Below are 25,946 nucleotides of genomic sequence, written 5' to 3' on the forward strand. Positions count from 1 at the left end.
AACTCCTGGAGAATCAGGCCAATGACCCATCTTCTCCAGCATTCTCACTGTATACAAGCAGACCCTCTCTGCCTGTGGATACAAGCAGACCCTCTGTCTGTATACAAGCAGACCCTCTCTGCCTGTGGATAACAAGAAAATCCAACTGCATAGCTCAGTTGGTTAGAGCATGGTACTGATAATGCCAAGGTTGCAGGTTCAATGGGGCGGCTGCATATTCCTGCATTGCCTGGGGTTGGGCTAGAGGAGCCTTGGGGTCCCTTCCAACTCTACGGTCCTGTGATCTTATGAAGTAGGACTTGAGCCCAAGAGCCCTCTCCCCTCCTGTGGTTTCCAGCAACTGGTATTCAGAACCATTGCTGCCCCGGACTGTGGAGGCAGAGCATATCGTCACAGTGTATAGCCATTGATAGACCTCTCCACCATGAATTTGTTTATTTGGCCCTTAAAACCAACCAAGTTGGTGGCTGTCCCAAAACCAACCAAGTTGGTGGCTGGAGGTCTCTTGTGGGAGCAAGTTCCACAGTTTAACTATGTGCTGCATTGAAGAAGTACTTTCTTTTATGTGTCCTGAATCTCCCCATGTTTTTATTGTGGTACAGTGGTGCCTCGCAAGACGAAAAGAATCCGTTCTGTGATTCTCTTCGTCTAGCGGTTTTTTCGTCTTGCGAAGCAAGCCCATTGAAGGATTAGCGGATTAGCGCTATTAGCGGCTTTTATCGGCTTATCGGATCAGCTGATAAGCGGCTTAGCGGCTTAGAAAAAGGGGGGTGGAAAGGGGAAAAAACCCGCAGGAACTCGCAAGACATTTTTGTCTTGCGAAGCAAGCCCATAGGAGATTCGTTTTGCGAAGCACCTCCAAAACGGAAAACTCTTTCGTCTAGCGAGTTTTCCGTCTTGCGAGGCATTCGTCTTGCGGGGCACCACTGTATTAGGGCGTGTGTGTTTTTATTGTGGTACACTGCCCAGAGATTGATGTGTGGGGCAGTACAGAAATAAGTGACAAATAAATAATACTCTTTCCCTCCTCTGCCCCTGTTTGTCCCTAGGATCAGCTCCAGCAGAAGATAATCTGCCCAGGCTTGGTGTCTTGCTTGGCCGCAGCGCCCAACGGTCTCTACATCTTGGCAGGCATCGCCGAAAGCATCTACCTCTGGGAGGTATGGAAGGTGGCAAAAGTGGGTGGGTGATCTCCCTTGGCCACTCAGGGGTGGGGTGGGAGGAACTGATGGCCTTCAGCAGGATTGGAGAACCTCATAAGAACCCAAGGAGAGCCTGTGGAATCAGGCCAATGGCCCGTCTGGTCCTGCATCAGGAAAACCCACAGGCAGAACCAGGTCACAAAAGCACTCTCCCCTTAGTTAAACATTTGTTCAGTTGACAACCCTGAGCCAGGTTAAGAGCTTTGAGAACTTAAAAGAAGGAAAGTCACTTGATCCAGGGACAGTCCGCATATATACTGGCCTATTCCGAACTCACTTTCTTAATGGTGACTCAGACCATTGATAACGTAGGAGCAGGATGGGGGGCGGGGTGGGGAGCAAAGGCAAGCAGCAACAATTCACTATAACGCTGTTCACCACTCTTGCTCAGGCTGCATAGAAAAAGCATGTTGGTTCCTGAAATTCATTCCGATTGTGCATACAAAATTTAGCGGATAGAATTCTACAGGATAGGGTGTTAGTGTGTGAAAAGGATCTCCAGGCAAACATCTCCAGATGGTGGAGATGTCAGATGCCATCCTGACACCCATGCATCTTCACTTGGTCGCAAGTGGTCGATATCCAGCTGCAAAATGTGCCTGATGCCTGGCTTATTTTGGGTTTTAAGTAATGAGTTTTCCCCAACCCTACCTGGGGATGTCAGGGATTGATCCCGGGACCTTCTGCATGCTTGGTCCTTAATGCTTCAGCCCTTGTAGAAGCCACTTCAGTATAGAATCATAGAATGGTAGAGTTGGAAGGGACCCCAGGGGTCATCTAGTCCAGCCCCCTACAGTGCAGGAACCTCAGCTCAAGCATCCATGACAGATGGCCATCCTACCTCTGCTTGAAAACCTCCAGTAGGGAGATCACTTTACAGATACAGAGCCACTAGCAAAGAGGCAGAACACAGCAGTGGGAGATGGGCTGCTGTATTCCCTCCCCCTCAATCCACACAGCAAACTAGGTGCAGGCAGAGGGCCTTCTTGGTAGCGGCACCCACCCTGTGGAATGACCTCCCATCAGATGTCAAGGAGATGAGTAACTAGATAACCTTTAGAAGGCATCTGAAGGCAGCCCTGTATCGGGAAACTTTTTAACGTGTAGTATTTTATTACGTTTTTGTATATGTTGGATGCCACCTAGAGTAGCTGGGGCATCCCAATCCAATGGTTGGGGTGCAAATAATAAAATTAATATTATAAGCTGTTCAGGTTTTGCCACCATACCTGAAAGAAAAGATACAGTGGTACCTCGGGTTACATACGCTTCAGGTTGCATACGCTTAAGGTTACAGACTCCGCTAACCCAGAAATAGTGCTTCAAGTTAAGAACTTTGCTTCAGGATGAGAACAGAAATCAGGCTCCGGCGGCGTGGCAGCAGCAGGTGGCCCCATTAGCTAAAGTGGTGCTTCAGGTTAAGAACAGTTTCAGGTTAAGAACGGACCTCTGGAACGAATTACCGTATTTTTTGCACCATAACACTCACTTTTTTCCTCCTAGAAAGTAAGGGGAAATGTCTGTGCGTGTTATGGAGCGAATGCCTGCGGCTGGCGGGGGGGATCTGCTGCAGTCGTGAGCAGAGGATCCATGGTTCCCCTTCCTTCCTTCTTCCATGGTTACAAAGCATGGATCCACATGGATCCTCAGGATTTTTGCATTGGGCTACTCCAAACTCATTGTCAGATCACATGTCTGTGGCCACAGCATGAACCACAAAAATCATATATCCACTATTTCGTTTAGAATATATTTTTTCTTGTTTTCCTCCTCTAAAAACTACGTGCGTGTTATGGTCTGGTGCGTGTTATAGAGCGAAAAATACGGTAAGTACTTAACCCGAGGTACCGCTGTATTTGGAAGCATTATTGATGTGCAGAATGAGACCTTGCCACAAGGGGGCAGGAGCTGACTTTGTCTCCTCACCTGTCCATGATGCTAATCCTGTTTCCTAGGCAAGGAGCAGGGCTGGGAAAGCGAGTTCTTCAATCTGGCCCAAATTAGTTAGCTTTCTTCCTTTTCCTGCTGCCATTTTAAAGATTTCCAGCCAGGTGTCATGCAAGAAGAGACCATCAGGAGGGCCCTTGGGCTGGGTCAGTCCAAGGGGGCGCCCCCCCCCCGGTCCAGTGCCAAAAAGATGCCCCAAAGGGAAGCCCACAAGCAGGTCTTGAATGCAGCAGGATCTCTTCCCTCCTGCAAGAAACTGGCGTTCAGAGGCATTTACTACCTCTAACAGCAGACCTAGATGATGATGAATAAATAAATTAGTATACCTCCCTATACCTGCAGGTCTCAGGGTCGTTCGCATTATAAAATCACAATGTAAAATATAGCCGTTGTGGCAAGTGGCCAATGATAGCCACCTCTGTGAGTTTGTCTAATCCTCTTCTAAAGCAGTCGTAGAATCGATGACCATCACACCCTCTTACAGGAGCGAATTCCACAGTTTAAAAATGCACCGTGCCAAGAAGTCCTTCCTTTTGCCTGAACCTCCCCCCGTGTAATTAATTGTTTTATTTATTTAGAGCAGCTTTAGTCTCCCAGAGCAGCTTGCATACAGTCAAAATGAAACAGTCCTTCCCTACACACTTAAAATCTCAAAGAAAACACGATACACAAGGGAAAAGGGACTGGGAGGGAAGAGGAAAATAGAAACTCAGACACCAGTTTCTAAAGAGTTGTCCCTGTAACGATCAGCTGGCACAGTTCAGGAGCAGGAGGTGCCTGTTGGAGCTGGGCTTCCAGCAAAGCTGATGCAGGGAGCCCTGCTTCCTATCTTTCCCACTGAGGCTGCCCCCAGATGACGGTTGAGGGGAGAGGAGACCCAGTGGAGCTGGCCTGTCGTAGCAGATCTGATGCAGGAAGCTCTTCTTCCTACAGTTGCCATTGAAATTATTCAACCCCCATTGCAAATCAGGTTTATTATCAAAATTTACAGACTTTTAGCTGTTTCCATTGAACACATTAAACAAAAGCAATTTAAATAACTCAACACAATGGATGCTTTGAGTGGTTTCCCCAAATTCAGCTGAAAATGCAACTTAATACTGGCTTCTCCAGTCTCTTAATAGTAATAATAAAGAGGCTGAGGGGACATGGAGAGGGGGCCTGATGGAGCTGGCCTGTCACAGCAGAGCCAACAGAGGGAGCTGTGCTTCCAACATTCAGCTTCATCCTACGGCCCCGAGTTCTGGCATTACGAGAGAGGGAGAAGAAGCGGCAAGTAGCCGCACTAGGTAGAGCACATATAGCCTGAGCAGGTATCTGGCAGCATACCCAGTTCTCCTGGCTGCCCGCCAGCGCTGCTCCCAAAAATGCAACCTTCGGGTCCTTATGCTCCACTTAGCTGCAGATTCTTCTCCTTCCTTGCCTCACAACCCAGTATCCTGTCCCTGCCCCAATTTCTTCTGCACGTTTGAGCAAGGTGGTGGGAGCAGGATGAATATTGCAAAAGATGAGCCTTGTGGAACTGCTGACGGCGTCTCTTTTCCCCCTTAAAACTTTCTCCTTTTGAAGTTGTCCGCATCAGCCCAAGATGCTTGCTTGCAGCAACCCTTCACCCCGGGGTGAAGGAAGTGAAAGGACACCCAGCCATCAAGCCCAGAAGATGTCACATATATGTCTTCTGGTGGCGGCGGGGAGGGAAAGTGGTGGGTGGCTTGACAGCAATATTGACAGCGCTGTAAAATAATTAGATCCGTCTTGGACAGTTTAAAGCCGTAATGGAATCAAATTTGAGTTCCCTTTTTTGGTGACTTCAAATACATAAGAAAAGCTTGCTTGCTGGATCAGGCCAGTGTCACATCCAGACCAACATCCTGTTCTCACAGTGGCCAAACAGAAGCCTCAGTGGGGAAACCTGCAAGCTGGATGCAAGTTCAAGAGCCCTTTGCCCTCTTGCAGTTTCCAGCAACTGGGATTCAGATGCATTGCTGACTCCCAACTGCAAAGGCAGAGCCATCATGGTTAGTAGCTGCTGATAGCCTTCCCCTCCTCCTTAAATTTGCCGAGTTCAAGTTATAGGCTGGGCGATACCTGGTTTTGAACATCGCTATTTATAACCGGATAATATCACGATAAGGGACGCGGGTGGCGCTGTGGGTTAAACCACAGACTCCCCAGACTTGCCGATCAGAAGGTTGGCGGTTTGAATCCCCGCGATGGGGTGAGCTCCCGTTGCTTGGTCCCTGCTCCTGCCCACCGAGCAGTTCGAAAGCACATCAAAGTGCAAGTAGATAAATAGGTACCACTCTGGCGGGAAGGTAAACGGCGTTTCTGTGCACTGCTCTGGTTTGCCAGAAGCGGCTTAGTCATGCTGGCCACATGACCCGGAAGCTGTACGCCAGCTCCGTCGGCCGATAAAGCAAGATGAGTGCCGCAACCCCAGAGTCGTCCGCGGCTGGACCTAATGGTCAGGGGTCCCTTTACCTCTTTAATATCACGATGTCTGAAATAAGGATGTAGCTATGCAGAGGCCTGCATCACTTTTCCCTGCATTGAGATTTTTGTATCTCTCTATTACACACACACACACACACACACACACACACTCACTCACTCACTCACTCACCATAAATTGCCCGGTTAAAAATGATGAAACCAATATCATGTTATGGACTTCAAAATGGCTTTGGACGACATATTGCCCAGCCCTAACACATCATGATTCATGATTTATTGCCTGGTCAAAAACTATGAAATTGGTATCATGATATGGACTTCAAAATGGTTTTGGGCAATATGTTGATATATCGCCCTGCCCTCATCCCAAGTTGGTGGTCAGCACTGCTTTCTGTGGGAGGGGATTCCATACTCAGTGCTGTGGGAAGAGGTCATTGCTTTTATCTTTAGACAAACTTTGCTGGTGGGGGTGTGGATGCAAGGAGTCTGCCTGCCTCCCTCCTCCCACACCCCCAACCTGCTGCTGCATTCCCTTTTTCCTCCGTGGCCAGCCGGATGCTTCTGTGCAAGCAGGGCCCAGGGGCAGCCAGTGACCCTTCACCTGCTGCCGGCACCCCGGCAACCATGATCTGCAGCCTACCGTCTCCGAAATCTGCCGTGTTCCTCAGAACCGCCTCCGTCAGCAGCCCTTCCGCCCGGCTGCATCAGAGCAGGGAAGCATGGCAGCCCCTTCCTCTTCCACGAGTTGTAACAAGTCTGGATCAGCTCCTCCTTCCCACCTCTGCCTCCGTCAGCAGAGCCTTTCCACCTGGCTGGCAAGATATCAAAACGCCCCCTGGCTTCTCCAGCCTGGCTAAGACCATCTGCCAGTGAGCCCCTCCCAGAACAGCCTCGCATCAACTGACTCGTCTGCTTGGTGCGTCAATATCGGGAGATGCTGATAATCAGCCTGGCTAGGACTGACCGCTGTTTATTTTTATATCTATCATCTATCTATCTATCTATCTATCTATCTATATAAAACATTTATTTATTTTGCTTTGAGCGTTTGTACCCCAAAATGCTCCCGGAGTGGCTTTCATACAGTACAGCCCCTGGTGCTTGCAGGCTTACAGTCTACAATGGCACAGCACACAAGGGGAAAGGAATGGTGAGGGAAGAGGAAAATCCAAACTCAGGCACTGGTTCCTGTAACGATCAGCCAGCACAATTCAGGGGCAGGAAGTGCCTGGTGCTTCCTATCTCTCTCCCTCTGAAGTAGTAGTCTAGTGGAACGACTTCCACCCAGGTGACCATTGAGAGGATAGGCAATGGCACGAGGCTTTCTTCCTGAGGAGCTCAAGGGAGCATACCTGGTACTCTGCCTCCTGCCATTTCTTGTCACAATCCTGGGTTAGTCTGAGGAGCGGCAACTGGCTCGCAAGGTCACACTCAGTGAGCTTCAAGGCTGAGTGTGGAAATATTTGCACCCTGGTAGCCTAGGGCGAGCAGCAGTGTCTGTGCAGGTGAGCAATTGGGCAGCTGGAGGGAGGAATAAATAATAATTTTATTACTTACACCCCATCCACTCTAGGCAGCTTCCAGCATGTATAGAAACATAAAAAAATAGATCTCTCAGGCCCTCCTCTTGGTTCCTGAGATGAAGTGCTCATAAGCTCTGTACAGAACTCCTTCCTTGAACTCCCAAGAATCAAATCCTGTGTTTCTGTTTTTCTGTAACCTTATTTTCCAGCCTTATACTTATTATGCTGTCTATCTGGCTTTGAATTCAAACAGGGGTGCAGAAAAGTTCGGGGCAGACAAGTCACACCAGAAACCCTACCCCATGTCCAGCAACCAATTTGGGGCGGGGCAGTTATCAAAATACATTTCTTTTAAAGATTTCTGGTGTGCCTTTAAACTCAAACCATCCACAGGGTAGCTTCCTTTAAGACACAGACCAGGATTCAAATTTTTAAAAATCAAAGCAAGTGGAAACAGCAGTCAAAAGGCCAGCATCACATCTGTGTTTAACTCAACTGCCTTGCAAGGAATTAAAAACCGAGGATTTGAACCCAGTAACAATACAGAGCTTAAAAGTTTGGCCTCTTAATTAAAGGCAGCTGGAGATAAATGACTTTCTCAAACCCTGCTTTTGAGAAGCTGCCAGTGGAGGGGGGTCAGACGGGTATCCCTTGGGTGCTGGTTCTGGAAGAGGAGAGTGGCATTGGCATCGCTCCAACCAGATCAGCAGCTCAAGCGATACTCCCAGAGGGCTGATAACTGTCCGCTTATTGTAATGCAAATCATTCCGCGATGCGGCTAATAATACGCCAGGCGGCTGTGGCTTGTGACTTCCTTACAGGTTCACCCAAGCAGCAGCCCCGAGGCTACAAGGCTCCTGTCTCTGTCTTGGTCTTGACGCCTCCTGCCTTGTCACTGTGTCATCAGACAGGAGGATATAGAGGTAGACAACTGGGCTGCAGCCTTGAATACGCGTGCCTGGGAATAACATGCTGGGCACCTGCTTTGCATGCAGAAAGACCCAGGTTCGTTCCCATGGGGCATCTCCAGGTAGCGCTGCAGAAGACTCCCTGCCTGAAGCCCTGCAGAGCCTCTGCCAGTCAGTGTACGCAATATTAAGCTAGATGGACGGTTTCATTTCACTTTTTGTATACCGCTTTTCTGTACGCAGGGCGGTTTATGAGCTGAAGGGACAACAAAATAGACAGCAAAGATCGCACAGATTCTAATAAGAATCTGATCCAAGACAAAAAGAAGTCATAATAAACAACTTCTGTCAAATAAAGCAATATTCAGTATTCCATTAGTATATAATAGTAAGCAGTAAAATTAAATATCAAATAATCATAGCATCGTAGGGACTCGTCATTAGTCCAACCCCCTGCAATGCAGAAATATGCAGCTGTCCCATACAGGGATCGAAACTGCAACCTTGGTGTTATCATAACCAATTGAACTATCTAGGCTTTAAGGAGTTTGCAATAAAGAATTACTCAACTATAATCAATATACCGGTAAATAATAGCAAGTCACAATGCATAAAACAAAACAAAACCTATAAAGCAATGTAAAAGGATCAAATTGAAAAACAAGGACACACAACGTATAAAATTGGTTTAAATATAGGAACTCCTCTCTTCCCAGATGCTTCTACTGTTCTCAAAGTCATGTTCTGGGAAAGGCTCCCAGGGCTGGAGGGTGGGTCAAGGCAGGTGGAAAAGCCATTGCCTGGTGGCCGACACAAAGTCTCTCTTCCCTTGCAGTCTTTCATCTGGAAACGCCTTTGTTATGATCTGGGCCAGCAGCCTGACTCAGCACTAGGCAGCTTCCTAGGTTTCCTGTTTAAATCAGTCCTTTGAATGTCAGTCTAGTCATGAGGTCTAGAATCGTTTAACATTTTGCTGCTTCCTGCCTTTGTGCCTAGATTAGCTGTTGAGCATCTCCAGGTAGGGCTTGGAATATCATACACACAAGCCCCAGCCTGAAACCCCAGAGATTCATTGTAGACGTCCTAAGCGTGAAGGTCTGACGATGTACCGTATTTTTCGCTCTATAGGACGCACTTTTCCCCCTCCAAAAATTAAGGGGAAATGTGTGTGCGTCCTCTGGAGCGAATGCAGGCTCCTTGGCTTCAGCGATAGCAACGCGAAGCCTCCGAAGCGCAGAGGGAGCGCTCCCTCCCCGCTCCGGAGGCTTCGCGTTGCTTTCACTGAAGCCTGGAGAGCAAGAGTGCACACCGACCAGGCTTCAGGGATGGCCACCTGAAGCCTTCGGAGCGCAGCACAAGTTCCTGCTGCGCTCCGCAGGCTTTGGGTTCCTTTTGCTGAAGCCGGGAGAGCAAGATTTTTTTTCTTGATTTCCCCCTCTAAAAACTAGGTGCGCCTTATGGTCCAGTGTGCCTTATGGAGCGAAAAATACGGTAATTTGGTATAGCTTTGTGGGTTCCTATCGAAATCAGAACAATGAGGGCCAGAATCCTATTGTTTCAAAAGTCAGGTGCCACCCCCACCCGCTGTAAGACTCTAGGAGTTCCAGGCACCCACCCAGGGTCTGTGGTCCTTTGGAGAATTGAGACATGGCAGAGACTGCCATAGCTTTAAGAAATATGGTTTATTCCCCTATTTACACCTTCAGTCTGCCTGGAGGGAGCCCCGATCTTACAGCATGGTCATTTCAAGAGGGGCTTGTGCAGCCCTGGACTCCAAGGCATCTCTCCCAGCCAGCCTGCAGCCAGCCTGCCCAAGATGGATCCCATCCTTCTCTCCCTTTCTTCTTCCCAGCACACCTTGCTTAAAACGCCTCTCTTTTCCTGTCACTTCACACCCAGTTACCCTGCAGCCTTCCAGACCCCAAGTCTCTGTCCACATCTCAGGGCAAGGAGGGAGGACAGTTATCCTCAATGGCCCTCTATTGTTCCCACGTGGCCCTAGCTTGGCCAGGTCCTTTTGCATAGGCTAGTCCAGGAATTCCTCTGCAGCTTGTATTTCTCCCTCCACATCCCAAATAATAAAAACCCTACCATTTATTAATTTCTAGGGTTTAGGGGAAGGGCTTTAAGTCAGCTGAGGTGTGATTGCTTTGCATGCAGAAGGTCCCAGGGTCTTTCCCTGCTGAGTCTGAAACCCTGGAGAACCGCTGCCAGCCAGTGCTGACAGTACCAGCTAGGTGGACCAGCATCTCATTCTCTAAAAAGCCCGTTTCCTGCGTTCCTATGAAATGAGCCTTCGCACGGACCAGAGTCTTGCTTTCTTTTTAGAGGAAGGGGCATAGCTCAGCGCCAGAGTACCTGCTCTTCCCATTCAGAAGCTCCCAGGCTTAATCCTCGATGCTGGAATATCCCCCACCTGCAACCCTGGAGAGGCATTTTGAATCACTGTAGATGAGGATTTTCCAAACTCTGGTCTCCAGCTGTTTTTGGACTACAACTCCCATCATCCCGAGCTAGCAGGACCAGTGGCCAGGGATGATGGAAATTATAGTCAAAAAAACAGCTGGAAACCCAGCTTTCGGAAACTCTGCTAGTCCTGAGCTTGCAGGTGGTTTTGTTAGGGAAATATTGGGGTACAATATCTATCTGGTGTCAGAAGTGGGTATTAGGTGTTGAACTCTGATATTTCATTTACAGTCTCCCTTGGTAAATCAGGTCCAGGGTGTCATTTGATTCCTAATCTCTCCTGGTTTTCTCTTCTCTTCCCCACCTCCCAAATACGTTGGGGTCGCTCCCGCAGGTGTCTAGTGGGAACCTGCTTGCCATTCTGAACCGACACTACCAGGATCTTTCCTGCGTGGCCTTCACAGACGACGGCAGCCACTTCCTCTCCGGAGCGAAGGACAGCCTTGTGATAGTGTGGAACCTGTACAGGTAAGAGATGGACAAGCTGGAAGGTGTGCTGAGGAGGGTGACTGAGATGATCCTGAGTCTGGAAGCAAAGCCTGATGAGGAAGGAGCTTGGTATGTTTAGCCTGGGAGGGAGGCAAGGGAGAGACCATAGAATGGTGGAGTTGGAAGGAACCCCAAGGGTCATCTAGTCCAACCCCCTGCAATGCAGGAATCTCAGCTGAAACATCCATGACAGATGGCCCTCCAACCTTTGCTTTAAAACTCCAAGGAAGGAGAGTCCACAACCTCCCGAGGGAGACCGTTCCACTGTCGAACAGCTCTTAGTGTCATAAAGTTCTTCCTGATGTTGAGTCAGAATTTCCTTTCTTGTAACCTGAAGCCATGGGTTCGAGTCCTACCTTCCAGAGCAGGAGAAAACAAGCTTGTTCCCTCTTCCACGGGACAGCCTTTGCTTGAGATATTGGAAGATGGCTCTCCTGTCTGCTCTCAGTCCCCTCTTTTCCAGGCTCAGCATTCTCAGTTCCTTCAACTGTTCCTCCTAAGGCTGTGGGGGTCTGATACAATAGCCATTTTCTAACTCTACGATTCTGTGATCCATCTAGCTCAGTGTTGCATACACAAACTGGCAGCAGCTCTCCAAGGTTGCTTTCCTTCTCCTTTTATATCCCTTCTAACCTAGAGGTTGGAACAGTTGACCCTTGGGCTCCCTCCCCGCTCTGTGATTCTAAGAGGCAAAAGTCTTTGACAACCTTGCTTGTTCCGTTTGCAGAGGTTTCCTATTCTGCAACCTTTTCCTCACTCATGTCTGTCTCTGGCTGAGTCTCTTCTTAAAACGGAGGCTCGTTTTCCGAAGCTTCCCACCATGGCTGGCTTTGACGCAGCCCCAGAGGTGCAGTTCTTGCAGAGGCACGGCAGGCAGTTTCTGCGGCAGGGTTGTGGGATGATGGCGGTCGAGCCCATTGCACAGACCAGTAGTTGATCAAAAGGAGGCAAGGGTGGAACAGCAACTCGTGCAGGTACCCTGTGGGCAGCCTCCTCCTCCTGAAACAATTTAGGTTTTGTAGCACAGGAGCTGCCAGGATGCCAAGCCGCCTTCTGTTTGCCTCCCATTGCAGGCAGGCACCCAATTCCCATGAACCAGGCTGCTTTGGGCCCCCTTTGACAGAAATAATGGCACGATGGAAGCCTCTGCCTCGCCTCCCCCCCCCCCCCAAAAAAAAAACTTTGCACACTGTGCCAGCGTTGTTTGCTGGCACCCTCCACACCAAAGCAGCAGTTGGCATGGAGATGGTAGCACGTCCCTAACCCCCTGGGCCAGCAGAGCTTTTGACAGGTGGCATCTCTTCCTTAATTGCTTTGGCTATCGAGGCCGCAAGGACAGCCAGCCGGAGGGGAGGCTCCCATGGTTGGATCCTGCAGCCGCTGTTCCCAGCCTCCTTTGCTCTCCACTGTTTGTCGACTGTCATCCAACAGAGGGTTGGATGTCATCCAATGGCAGAGGGTGCTCTGAGGACACAGTGCCCCCCCCCAATCTCACAGCCCTTAACCTCTTCAGTTTCAGGAGCTACAAAACATCATCATGTTGGGGAAGGGGCCGCGTTGTCTTCCAGGCAGCACTCTGGGGGCCGGAGGCGAAAGTGGGTGGGGCACCAGCAAAAAGAAAGAAAGAAAAAGTGGATGTGAATGAAAAAGGAAAAATATACATTACCATACCTTAATATACAGCTGCGTATATTCTTATTATCCTAATGCACGCTTAATTGTCAAAAACCTAATAGATTCTGTGCAAGCTACTTCCAAATATCATTGTATTTATGCAAAGAAAGTCTGCGTCTATAAGCTGTTCTTATGTTGTCAAGCCATTGATTAGGGGGAATCATACCTCCATTATTCCAATTCATCAGTATCAATCTCTTGGCCAACATTAGGGCACGTAGAATCCATTTTCGCTGTCCTGTTGTTAGTTTCCATACAATGGGTTCAAGAGCATATTCACCTCTGAAAATCTTGAGTTTTTCCGTATGGCGTTGTTTATATAGTCCAGCACTTTCTCCCAAAACTTAGTAAGTGTGCGACATAGCAGAAGCATATGCTTCAAAGAAGCATTGTCCGTATTACATCTCCAACAAAGAGATACGTTTGATATGCAAACGTCAGGGAGTCCAGACTATAAGAAAATCAACACTGTCTCCCGTGAAAAGCTTGAGGAAAGCCAACTCCAGACACTCCATTGCTTTTATTTGGGCAAATGCATCCGGAACTGAGCCACGTTCCCTCACACCCGCCATGCGCGTTTCCTGGGACCCCCGCTTTCCTTTCCCCGCTTGCTGTGTGCTGAGGCCTCTTCCTTCCCCCCTTTCCCCAGCGTGCTGCAGGCCGAGAACGCCCAGAGCCCAGAGCCCCGCCATGTGTGGTCGAGACACAGCCTTCCCATCACGGACCTCTGCTGCGGCATGGGCGGCCCCATGGCCCGTGCTGCCACAGCCTCCCTAGATCAGACGGCCAAGGTAAGGGCGGCCAGCAGGCCAGGGGAGTGGAGTGCCGCTCCTCAGGTAACAGGGACTGGCTGCACGGGGAGGAGTGGTGGGAGCTGCCAGCCAGGAAACCCCCAAGGGAAATCCTGGAGGAGGAAAGCTCAGGGATTGGTGGTGGGACACCGAGGAGGGGGAAGATTAGGGAGGTGGTGTTGGATACTGAAAAGGTAACAGGGTTTAGTGAGCAGGAGGAGTCTGTGACAGGGAGCAGTTCAGACTCCCGGCTGAAGCAGAGGAGGGGAGTCAAGAGGCTGCAGAAGAACCAGGAGTCTGCCTCTCTGCAACAAGCTCTCTCCACGAACACGCAGTATAATGAGGAGGGCAAAACAGAAGCCAGAGGTGTGCAGACACAGCTTGAGACTGCTTAGGAAACATCTGGGAAAGGAGGAGCCTTAAGGTGCAAGGCAGGGACCTTCAGTCCTGGCAATGGCTCCATAGGGGCAAGACCACCTGGGAAGGGTTGCTAAGTTGTATGCCGTTTCCTTGAATAATACGTTAACTTCACTGACCATGGAGCCCTGCGCCTTTCATGCTGACCTGCATCTGACTCCAGCCCTGACAGCAGGGCAGAAACGTCGCAAGGAAGCCCTGCAGCAGTTGGATCAAGCCCCTCTAGTCCAGCGTCTTTCCCCCACAGTGGCCAGCCAGATGGCCCAATGGAAAGCCCCAATGTTAGAAATTAGCCAGGTGAGTTTTGTGACTTGCATGGGTCCAATTGCAACCCCATGGAGATCTCTGGATGCCAGTTTGGCAACTGACATCTCCATCTGGCTGGCCTCTCCAGCAGGTCAGCAGAAGAGCTTATTTAATGCATTTATCTCCCGCTTTTTCATCCAAGGAGTCCATTGTTCACCACCACCCCTTCTCAGTTAACCCCTGCAACAACCCTACGAGGTAGGTTAAGAGGCTGTGACTGACTCACAAGGTCATCCAGGGAGCTCCATGACTGGGGATTTGAACCCTGATCTCCCAGGTCCTAATCCAACACCCTTAACCACTACTGACTCTCTAATTGGGCGTTAAACTCCCACCTCCAAATTGATTCAGGGCAGGCTGTGGGGCAGGTGGTTCTCAGGTTGTGGGGTGCTGTACACAGCCTCATACATACACACAAACATGCACACGGCTACATTTTGTACAGATGCAAACGGGAGCAGCAAGAAAATGTAGTATGGAGCTCTTGGCATTCTTCTGTTTTCCGGGAGTTTTTCTATAAAGATTTGTGTGTGCGCGTGTGTGTGTATATGTCTTTGAACATATTCCTCCAAGACTGCTGACACCTCCCTCTTGTGTGTTTTGCCTGCATCAGCTATAATAATTCATATACCGGCGACATCATTCTTTGCTACACATCTCTTGTGGCCTGAACATTATTCAGCCAAGTCAGCCCAAAAGTTCACGGCGACGGCCGTCAGTGGCCCTGTGACAGCCATAGCCTCTCAGCCTCGCTGGTTTGTTGTGGGGATTATATGAGGAACCGGAGAACCAGGCACGGTGCCACCTTGGGATCCTTGGAGAGAGAGGAGGGATAGAATTGCAACAAATAAATAACAGGTTCCTTTAAAATTAAACATACTGGGGAGCACGGGCAGGAGAGGGCAGGAGGGGTTTGACCCCTGCAGCTTCCCTTCCTGTCTGACACCTGCCCCTCCTTCTCAGAAAGATGGGAGTTGGAGCCCAGCAACGTTTGCAGGGGCCACAGATCTTCTCCATCCCTGATCTGAGGAGAGGCATTCCCCTCTCTCAGGAGGGAATGCCTCTTCTAGATAGAGGCTTCTCACAGTCTGTCATAGGGTCAGGAAGGATGGGACAACAAATGTTATCCCGTCCCCTGGTTTTATCTCATGTTCAATTGCAAGAGTTTGCCCATCCATTCCCAAGCCCCTCTGCCGTGTTCCACTGCCGTTCCGTCTTGAGCTGCAGGGATTCCTGGCCCATCTTTATTCACCCTTGGCTGATTGGTCCTAAATAAATCCATAGAATTGTAGAGTTGGAAGGGGCCACAAGTGTCATCTAGCCCACCCTCCTGCCCAGCGTGGGGCTCGAACCCACAACACTGAGATTAAGGGGTCTCATGCTGTACCAGTTGAGCTATCTGTATTCCTCTTCTCCTCTCTTCCAGCTTTGGGAGATCTCCTCTGGCGACCTCCTTCTCTCCGTCGTCTTCGACGTGGGCATCCTGTCGGTGACCCTCGACCTCACAGAATACCACATGTTCTGTGGTGGCATGGACGGCTCCATCTTCCAAGTCGACCTCTGCGCCTGGGTAGGTCCGATTCCACACATGGCATTTTATGCATTGTGACTTTGCAGTTATTTTTATTGATTGAAGTTTAGTAATTATTTATTGTAACTGTTAAGAGCAAATTTCTGTTTAATAATTATTTGCTGGTGTTTTGCGTGTTAATGTTATTGTGCACTATTTATTATATTCTAATACATTACTGAATGTTACTTTATTCAAAATAAGTCGTCCCGTTTTAAAGTTATGTTTTATTACAACTTTCTGTATTGGATCAGATTAATATAAGGTGGGGGTTTTTTTTGTGTGTGTGTGTGGTTTTTTTGTTGTTGCTATAGACCGCCTTGTGCACTGTAATATGGAAAAGTGGTATACAAATTAAAAGTTAAATGTAGCACTTAACAAAGGAACCCGCCTGCCTTACATACAAACATACAAAGCATGTATGTTCTGTGTTGCTTCATACTGTCAACACTGACTGGCAGCAGCTCTCTGGGGCAGGCAGGTGTTTCTCCCAGCCCTACCTTGAAGTGCCAATGACCTACATGGGAAGTCAGGGGTCGGGCAGGTTAAGACACCCCGGGGCCTAAGAGATTTTGTTTGTATTATATTATTTATTTTTAACAAGTACAAAATTACAAGCGCACTGAGTAAGATAAGACACACAAAAAAGAGAAGAAACAAATAGTACCAATGTAGAAAACAAAACGGGGGAAAATATTGTGTACATTACCCCCCCCCCAAAAAAGGCAGGGAAATTTTGATACTGTAGTTAATTAGACCTTAATCTAACAGGTATTTATAAAAATGAATTCCAAATATTGTTGAATTTGTCCATGGCAAGTCTACGTTTGTACACAACTTGTTTATGTGTAGCAAAGTTGTACATATCTTCAGTCATTAAAGCGAGTTGCATTGTTATTTTTCCAGTTCATCAGTACCAGTCTTTTTGCCGTAGTAAGAGTGCGAAGAGTCCACTCAATAGTGTTTTTAGTGATGTTCAGTGATTGACAGGTGGGTGGGTCTGCCCACCTGTCAGTCACTGAACATCACTAAAAAACACTTGACTAATGTGTGGGGGGGGGGGGAGATTTGCCACCTCTGGAGCAGACAAATCTGGGCTGTATGCAGTGCTATTTTTCGACAAAAAGAGGAGCTGGAACTGACCACCATCGTCTCCCTTGTTCTCTTTGAATGGCCATGGCGTCCACCTGAGGGGCCCAGAACTGAGTTCCTGGCTATGTGAACCAGCAGCCCCACCCAAATACCTAAGGCAGCTTCCTGGTTCCCACCTACCCACTTTTCCTGGCAGTGCTTCAAAATATAGTTTGTAACTTCCCCCTCCTCTTTCTTTCAGCCCGTGCAAAGGGAGAGGGGCTTCCAGACAGAAAGGGAGTCTGCCAAGATCTTCAAAGGACATCGGTGAGTGCTGCAGCAAAGGTGGGGTACAGCAACAAAGGGAAAAAAATTTTTTACCTACATGCGGTGATTTTTGGTTTGATTGGATTACCCTCTGGGTCCCTTCCAAATCCACAATTCATTCATTTTATCAGATGGGCGGAATTCCAGCCAGGCCACAGCACTCAGGAGAAGGTGCACGAGACACACAGGTCTGAGGGCTGCCCATCCCAACACAGACCTTAGATTCTAAGGTGCTTTGGCGGGGAGGGGCCAGACATTTGGGTTGCGGGCGCACCCTGCATCATGCTCAGCCCCTTTCTCTATCAACGGGGATGACTTCAGTTACGCTCAAGACACAACCTGGAGGCCCTTTGTCTTCCCTCCAGGAACCAGGTGACGTGTCTCTCCGTCTCCACCGACGGAAGCCTGCTCCTGTCCGGCTCGCATGACGAAACCGTCCGGCTGTGGGACATCCAGAGCAAGCAGTGTCTGCGCACGGTGAATTACAAAGGTACGCAAGTGCTGTGTGCCAATATGCACCTCCGCAAAGGGTTGCAGCGCAGCCCCTGCCTTGCATGCAGAAGGTCCCAGGTTTGAACCCTCTTCTGCATCTCCTGAGCAGAACTCCCACCTGGGGCCCTGGACAGACCTTGCTCCCAAGTAGCATTTCGTTCATTCATTTGTTGTCATTTTTTAAAAAAATTAAGTTTCAACATCTTCAACATATACAATCCAAACACAGTTTCGTCTTTTCTCAACTTCCCACCCCATTTTCCAAGGAGTTGTTGCATCTCCCCTTCTGCTGCTCCTTCTCTTCTGCCTATCGAATCACAACCACAACATTATAGTCCAAATCCTTCTGTTGCTCATAGCTCAAATCCTGCTCACAAGTTCATGCTATAATATTTCTTTAAATAGCCAAAAAAGGCATCCATTCTTCCATAAAACACACACCGTTAGAGTCTCTTAATTTTCCTGTTAGTTTTGCCAGTTCTGCATATTTGTTTTGCAGGTTTATCAAACTTTCTTTGGCGAAAAGCTACCAGTGCAATACGTAAGATCAGATGAAATGCAGAAAAGGCAGGGAATTGCAAGCTCAGTTAAGCAAAGCACAATAGCTTGCATCCAGCTCAAGTTTTACCCAGAGTAAAAAAGGTAAAGGTAGAGGACCACTGACGGTTAAGTCCAGTTGCAAACGACTCTGGGGTTGTGGTGCTCATCTTGCTTTATTGGCCGAGGGAGCCGGCGTTTGTCCGCAGACAGTTTTTTCCAGGCCAGCATGACTAAGCCGCTTCTGGCGAAACCAGAGCACCGCATGGAAACGCCATTTACCTTCCCGCCAGAGCAGTACCTATTTATCTACTTGCACTTTGACATGCTTTCAAACTGTTAGATTGGCAGGAGCTGGGACCGAGCAACAGGAGCTCACCCTGTCATGGGGATTTGAACCACCAACCTTCTGATCGGCAAGCCCAAGAGGCTCAGTGGTTTAGACCACAGCGCCACCCGCATCCTCTTCTGCTATCTAGCTGAATGTTAAGATGCTCTGATTTCAGCTAGTAACTGGGATTCCAGAGGGCTGCAGTGGCCACACTAAAAACTCAAGTTTCTTTCCCCAGCCCTGCCTGGAGATGCTGGAAGTAAAAGTGAGCCACCCTGCTAGTCCTCATGCTTCCAAGCAAATAGCTGAAATCGGAATGGACGACTTTGCCTTATGCCAAATCAGACCCGTGGTCCATCTAGCAGAATCTCTCCTGGAGTTTCAGGATCAGAGTCCCTTTCCTGGGAGGTGCCTTTCCCAGCTCAGATACCCAAAATATTTTGTTTATACCAGGCTGCTGAACTTTCTACTCCAGAGCAGAGTTTTTAGGCATTCTCAGCAAACCGTTATGGGTTCCTTTCTTCTGGAATTCTTCTCCCTGAACAGGAGAAGTGGTGTCCGTGTTGTTATCCGAGCCTCCATTTCCTCATATCGAGTCATCTTTACGTAATCTTCATTTTAGCTATTTCTCTTTGTCTAGGGGCAAAACTCTTCTCTTCCCCACCCCCAAGAACACAGCACAATTTGCAAAATCCTCTTAGCCCTAGCTGGTTGTGTGCGTGTGTTTGGCATGTGCCCTGCTTTGTTTTGAAGCGGTGCTCAAAGCCTTGCGCTGGCAAAGAGAAAAGGAGCCATAAAGCCTGCATGGCTGAATCTTAAAAACCTCACGATCTGACTTGAGGATCGTAAATTTCTCAATGTGCTGAGCCGCGCTTGGTGCCTGCGCCCTCTTCCCCCTAATCCTGGGTAGAAAAAAGTGCCGGGATATAACAATGCAGCTGGCATGGGGAGTGTTGGTTCGGCGTCGGCCAATGGGGAGGCAGCCCTTGTCCACCCACTCCTTCCTGGAGAGGAGAGGCAAATTATTTTCACACAAGTTTTATTAGGAAAGGGGATTGGGAGATAAAACTGCCAGGTTTTGCAAGACCTTTTGTGGTGCAGCAACATTTGGAAAACTGGCGTGGGTGGTTAGGATTCCAGGCACCGGCTGATGCCCATGCGTCAGCCAGTGTGGGCAGGTGGTGGTAATAGTAACAACAACAACAACAACAACAACAACAACAACAACAACAACAACAACAACAACAATTTGTTATTTATACCCTGCCCATCTGGCTGGGTTTCCCCAGCCACTCTGTGTGTCCTGACTCCAGGGCTGCTGCTCCATGCTGTGGCTGCCTGTCCCCTTGACCCTCTAAGCAAATGTTGTGTGCCAGTGGGTGCCCTCAGGGTCCCAGTTATGGAATCATAGAATTGTAGAGCTGGAAGAAACATAAGAGCCTCACAGAATGAGCCCAGTGGCACGCGGAGTCCAGCATCCCATCGCCACAGGATTCACAACTAAAGAATCCCTGGCAGGGGACCGTCCAACCTATTTAAGAACCTCTGAGGAAGGAGAGCCAAACACCTTCCGTGGAGACCGTTCTGCTGTTGAACAGCTCGAAAACCGGAACACTCACTTAATGCCATCCCTTGGCCTTCTCTTCTCCAGGCTGAACATGCCCGATGCCCCTGAAATCTCCTTACTCTGCCACCCAGGTCTCTCCCTGGGCACAGCAGCAGTGCAGTGGACTAGAGCTCAGAGACAGGACTGGTAGCATCCCCTGCCTGAACCCCTGGAGAGCCACTGCTATCCAGTCTGTGTGTAGACTGATTGTTGTTGTTGTTTAGTCGTTTAGTCGTGTCCGACTCTTCGTGACCCCATGGACCAGAACACGCCAGGCACCCCTGTCCTCCACTACCTCCCGCAGTTTGGTCAAACCCATGCTGGTAACCTCGAAAACACTATCCAACCATCTTGTCCTCTGTCGCCCCCTTCTCCTTGTGCCCTCCATCTTTCCCAGCATCAGTGTCTTCTCCAGGGAGTCTTCTCTTCTCATGAGGTGGCCAAAGTACTGGAGCCTCAGCTTCACGATCTGTCCTTCCAGTGAGCACTCAGGGCTGATTTCCTTAAGAATGGATGCGTTTGATCTTCTTGCAGTCCATGGGACTCTCAAGAGTCTTCTCCAGCACCATAATTCAAAAGCATCAATTCTTCGGCGATCAGCCTTCTTTATGGTCCAGCTCTCACTTCCATACATCACTACTGGGAAAACCATGGCTTTAACTATACGGACCTTTGTTGGCAAGGTGACATCTCTACTTACTGTAGACTGATTAAGGGTCTGGAAACTAAGCCTTAGGAGGAGCGCTTGAAGGAGCTGTGAGACGATATGATAACCATCTTCAAATATCTCAAGGGCTGTCCCATGGAAGAGGGAAAAAGCTTGTTTTCTCCTGCTCCGGAGGGTAGGACTTGAACCAAAGGCTTCAAGTTACAAGAAAGGAGATTCTGTCTAAACATCAGGAAAAACTTTCTGACAGTAAAAGCTGTTTGACAGTCTCCCTTGGAAGGTGGTGGCATCTCCTTCCTGGGCGGTTTTTAAGCAGAGTTTGGATAGCCATCTGTCATGGATCCTTGGCCTGAAATTCCTGCATTGCAGGGGGTTGGACTAGATGACACTCAGGGTCCCTTCCAACTCTACAGTTCTATGAATACTGAGGTTGAATAGGCCCAACGGCCTGGCTCTGCATAAGGCAGCTTCCTCCGTTGCTTTTCAAACAGCCCATTATTCAGAAACATGAGGACTAGAATCTTACTTTTAGAGGAAGGGCCCTAGCCCTGCTCTGCATGCACGAGGTCGCAGGTCCAGTCTCCAGGTAGGACAGGGAATGTCCCAGAACTAGTTTTGAACTGCTCTCCCCTTCGCAACAGGGCAAAGAGCCCTTTTCTTCCTGTCCTTTATATAACGGCGTTGTTCATCCCTCCCTCCTCCCCTCCAGATGTCTAATTACTTTTCTCCCTTCTCTGAAAAGAATCCTGTCCAGACGCTTGCAACTCTCTCTGCTGTTATCGGTGCCCCGGGGGAGGCATTAACATCCTTTATCTCGGCTGCGCAGAACACTTGATAAGGCGCTGCCGCTGGCAGCTCAGTTCCCGACACGTTCCTCTTTTCTTCTAAACCCTCCCCTTTCAACATCGTCCTCGGAGCTTCCCTCCTCCTCACCCGCTAAACCCTGAGCCAGGGTGCCTGCTCTGCTTCCCAGTGCCGCCTGCCTCTCTTCGCATCTGCTCCATCCCTTCAAAGCTGATCTCTTTTCAGGGCGCAGAAGCCAGTAAATCCTCTGTGCGGTGCAAGCGGCGAGACAGCCCTAATAACGAGGCTTTGGAGCGCCGCTCAAACTCGGGTAATTTAATAACATTCCGTGTCCGGCACTTCCACTGAGCTCCGGGGCGGCGGGAGGAGAGAGAGAGAGGCCATCCTTCGTTTTGTAACGAGCTGCAGCTGGTTTTAAGCATTCGCCAGCTTTAGGAGCGGCACTTGGGTCAATAATGGCTGAGCCGGGAGCTGTGCCACGAGAAATGAGCAAGTGAAATAGTGAAAGTCTCCCGTGAGCGTGCCTGCCGCTTCTCTGCATGAGTCTCTGCTCCCGCCTCACCTTGGCAGGACCCAGTTAATCCCGCCACATAATGGCACGGGTTGCTGCAGGATTCTTTGGTCACGCGAACATAGTAGTAGTAGTAGTAGTAGTAGTAGTAGTAGTGAATCAGGGGGCTCCTGTTGCCCCTCTGCATGAGTTGTTGCCCTGGGTTTGCTGCCTTGGGAGTGCAGTAGTGATTTGCACAGGGAACATGGGCAGAGAATGAACCCACACTCCGTTTCCTGTGCGAGGTGCCATTCCACTCCCTAGGGCGCAAGCCCAAGGCAGTGACTCATGCAGAGATTCAACAGGAGGGCCAGAAGCGGACTGGGTGAAATATGATTTTCACAACAACCCGTCCTCTCCCCGCAGAGAGAGATTTCCCATCAGCACATGCCTTGTTTCAGATCAGACCCTTCGGCCATCCAGACCGCAACCTCCTGAGGGATTCCGTTCCACTGTCGAACAGCTCTTACTATCAGAAAGTTCTTCCTGGTGTTTAGTTGGAATCTCCTTTCTTGTAACTTGAAGCCATGGGTTCGAGTCCTGCCCTCCAGAGCAGGAGAAAACAAGTCCATGTGACAGCCCTTGAGATATTTGAAAATGGTTCTCCTGTCTTCTCTCAGTCTCCTCTTCTCCAGACGAACCATACCTAACTCCTTCAACTGTTCTTCATAAGGCTTGGTTTCCAGTCCCTTCATCATCTTGGTTTCCCTCCTCTGCCCACATTCCAGCTTGTCAACATCCTTCTTAAATTGTGGTGCCGAGAATCAGACACAGTACTCCAGGTGTGGTCTGACCAAGGCAGAAAAGAGTGGTACCATAACTTCCCTTGATGAAGAAGGATTTTCTTTTACCTGCACTGGATCTTCTGGCTTCATTTGATTTCTACAAGCTATAATGTTATGACAGCAGGAGGAAAGCTGCTCTCTGCTTTCTCCAAGAAATGTGTGATTTGATGCCTTCTCCTCCATCAGCACCAGTGGGTCGCAGGCCAGTCCGAGGCAGAACTTACTATCTTTCTGACACTCAGTTGGGGGAGCCAGTGTGGTTAGAGCATCAGGACTAAGACCTGGGAGAAAGGCCAGGGTTCGAATCCCCCCACTGAGCCATGAAGCTTGCTTGGGTGGCCTCGGAAGCTAGCCTCTCTCAGGCCAACCTACCTCACAGGGCTGTTGCGAGGATAAAAATGGGGAGGAGGAGAACCACGCACAGCTCCTTGGAGAAAGGTAGGGCAGAAATGCAATCAATAAATAGAACCAGAGGCTCATCTGAGCTCTTAAAAAGTTATTTATGGACGAATCCTCTTTGACCTGCCTCCCTGCCACTGGGAAATGGATGGGTGTGGCACCCTGTGCTGCCCCAGCGCCTTGCAGATGGGGGGGTGGCGGGGGGCACACTTAACCAAAAGCTCCTGAGAGCTCCAGTTGCGGGCCCTGCGGAGGTCTGACTGGTTTTGCATGCAAACTCTAAAGGCAGAACCAGCTTTGGTGGGGGGGGGGTGGATGCAGAGAAAGCTCACAGGGACACTGCTGGAAATAGATCTGAAGAGTCAAAACACCAACCTTGAGCCTTTGGCAGCTGCAAGCAAGGGATTCAAATTTTGCTATTCCAGCTGCTGTTTCCAACGGGTGTTGCTGTCAAATGGGTTGGGAAGGAGGAAGGACTTGATGGGTGCACTGTGTGTATATATACTGAGTAACGCCTGGCTTGGTGAGCAATGAGCTGGGGACCCTGTCTGACCCACCCAGCAGGCCATTCCTGGCCCTGTCCTCTTGCTTCCGAAGTCTTCTTCCTCCACTTAGTTTGCCAGGGCGATGGATGCAACAATTTGTGAGTGCAGAGGGGTGAGCTGAGGTTGTGGCGTCGGGAGCCTGACGGCAGCCCGTGTGGGTAAATGCGGTAATTAAAGCGCTCATTAACTCCGCTGAGTGGATGTGTGCGATAGATCATTACCGCGAGACAACTTGCGAGCGCACCGGGGCCTGGGTGATGGATGGCTCGCTCGGCAGAGGACGGAGAGGCCGCGGTGCTTGGGGCTGCGCCTGGTCGCCCCCGGGGAGGTCTCCAAACAGTTCCCTGCGGTCGCCTCCAGATGCCTTCCTAGCTAATTGGAGGAGAAGCTTGGAGAGGTGGCGGGGGAGCCGACAGCGAGGAGGAACGCAGACACACACATGCCTTGGATTCTGTAGAGCAGAACCACCAAAAGATGGTGGAGAGGAGATGTGATTCCTCGGAGGTTTTTAAGCAGAGGTTGGATGGCCATCCGTCATGGATGCTTCAGCTGTGATGCTTGCACTGCAAGGGGTTGGACTAGAGGACTCCCAGGGGTCCCTTCCATTATTCCCCCAGGCAGGGCTTAGAAAAGACACCCTGCCTGAAGCCCTCGAGAGCTTCTGCCAGCCAGTGTAGACCAGTGGTTCCCAAAGAGAATAGTACTGCCCCCTGGGTGGGGCGAACACCTAAGTGGGGGTTGCTAGGGGGCAGCAGGGCCCCCCTGTAAATGACAGTCAGGCTCTGGAAAGCTGGCATCTCCCTGGATCAAGTTTGTCGGCTTTGCTGAATTAATTGAACAATTTTTAATTGGGCTTTGAGTGAACGGGCAATTAATTGCCGCTGTTTTGAATTTTATCGTGTCATCATCTCCCTTAGTGCGCCGTGCAAGCCGCTGCTCTGAATAATGCTTTTTGTGGTGCAGAGTAGTGAGCACACGGGGCGAGTTGATGAACCAAGCTGGAAAAGGTTTGGGAACCACTGTTGCAGACAATCTTGGGCGAAATGAACCCAAAGTCTGGCTTTGTCTAAGGCAGTCTTCCTGCACCTCTCTTGAATTACCCCTTTAAATCCCTATGAGGCCTGGAAACCTTACTGAGCTGTGGGACTTGCCGCCTAAATAGAAGGGTGCATGCTCTGTGTGCAGAAAGGCTGGGACTGACTCCCCATCCGAAAGCCCAAAGAGCTGCTGGCAGTCACAGTCCTGAGATGGATGGCTTGGTGTCCTGACTCAGCGTAAGGCTGCTTTTGACTTGTCAAGAACCATGAAGACTAGCCTCTCGCTTCATTTTCAGGGGAGGGTCCACAAGCTCCGTGCGCGAGAGGCCTCTTCCAAACTCTCCAATTTCTATAATTCCGCAGTCAGCCCCTCAAACGGCATCCCACGTGCTTCTCAGCCCTGCCATAAGCATACCTTGCCGCTAAATCTCTCCCTCCCATTTGCTCCTGCAGGTCCCGTCACCAACGCCTTCATCACCCTGGCTCCAGCCAACATGCTAAACCCGGAGAGCAAGCCCCGCGTCCCCCTGCCCAAGTTCAGCCGCCACCTCTACACCATGGAGAACGCGGGGAGCCCTGCCAGCGAGGGGATGGTGCTGTGCCTGGGAATGCATCAGAAGGTAGGGGGGTCTTTGGCTGCTTCCCCAGCAAACATGGACCAAGTGACCACCAAGCTAGAAATCCCCCTTCGCTCTTGAGGATGGTGGGCAAAAGGATGGCAGAATGCTTAACGCCCCAGGTCCACTGGTATAAAGGTCTCACTAAGACCAATAGATTTGAGGCTATTTCTGGAGGGTTTGATCCTCAGTTGGAAAGGCACAGTTGCAGAATCGTGGAGTTGGAAGGGACCCAAAGGGTCGTCTAGCCCAATCCTCTGCGATGCACGGGTCAAAGTTAAGAATAAGGCCTTTTGGCTGCCCAGGTGGAAAATAGAGAGCGGGACGTGTCTGAACTAGAAGAATGTACGAAGGGGGGGAAATGAAACAAAAAGAAGATTCATTGCTCTTCCACTCTCACAGCTCAATCTTCAGAGATGGCGATTGCCCAT

General features: G+C 49.7%; 1 protein-coding gene across 1 annotated transcript in view; it reads left to right on the plus strand.

Annotated features, from left to right (window-relative positions):
* Positions 1 to 25,946, plus strand: part of WDR18 (WD repeat domain 18) — a 39,429-nt gene that overhangs the window by 3,021 nt on the left and 10,462 nt on the right. Inside the window, exons 2-8 of the mRNA XM_081177894.1 lie at positions 1,050 to 1,160; positions 10,835 to 10,968; positions 13,313 to 13,454; positions 15,604 to 15,747; positions 17,081 to 17,145; positions 17,511 to 17,635; positions 25,352 to 25,518. Of these exons, the coding sequence (XP_081034020.1) occupies positions 1,050 to 1,160; positions 10,835 to 10,968; positions 13,313 to 13,454; positions 15,604 to 15,747; positions 17,081 to 17,145; positions 17,511 to 17,635; positions 25,352 to 25,518 (888 nt within the window). The remainder of the gene's footprint in view (positions 1 to 1,049; positions 1,161 to 10,834; positions 10,969 to 13,312; positions 13,455 to 15,603; positions 15,748 to 17,080; positions 17,146 to 17,510; positions 17,636 to 25,351; positions 25,519 to 25,946) is intronic.

Source organism: Podarcis bocagei (assembly GCF_964188305.1).
Source record: "Podarcis bocagei genome assembly, chromosome: 18".
Lineage (NCBI taxonomy): Eukaryota > Metazoa > Chordata > Lepidosauria > Squamata > Lacertidae > Podarcis > Podarcis bocagei.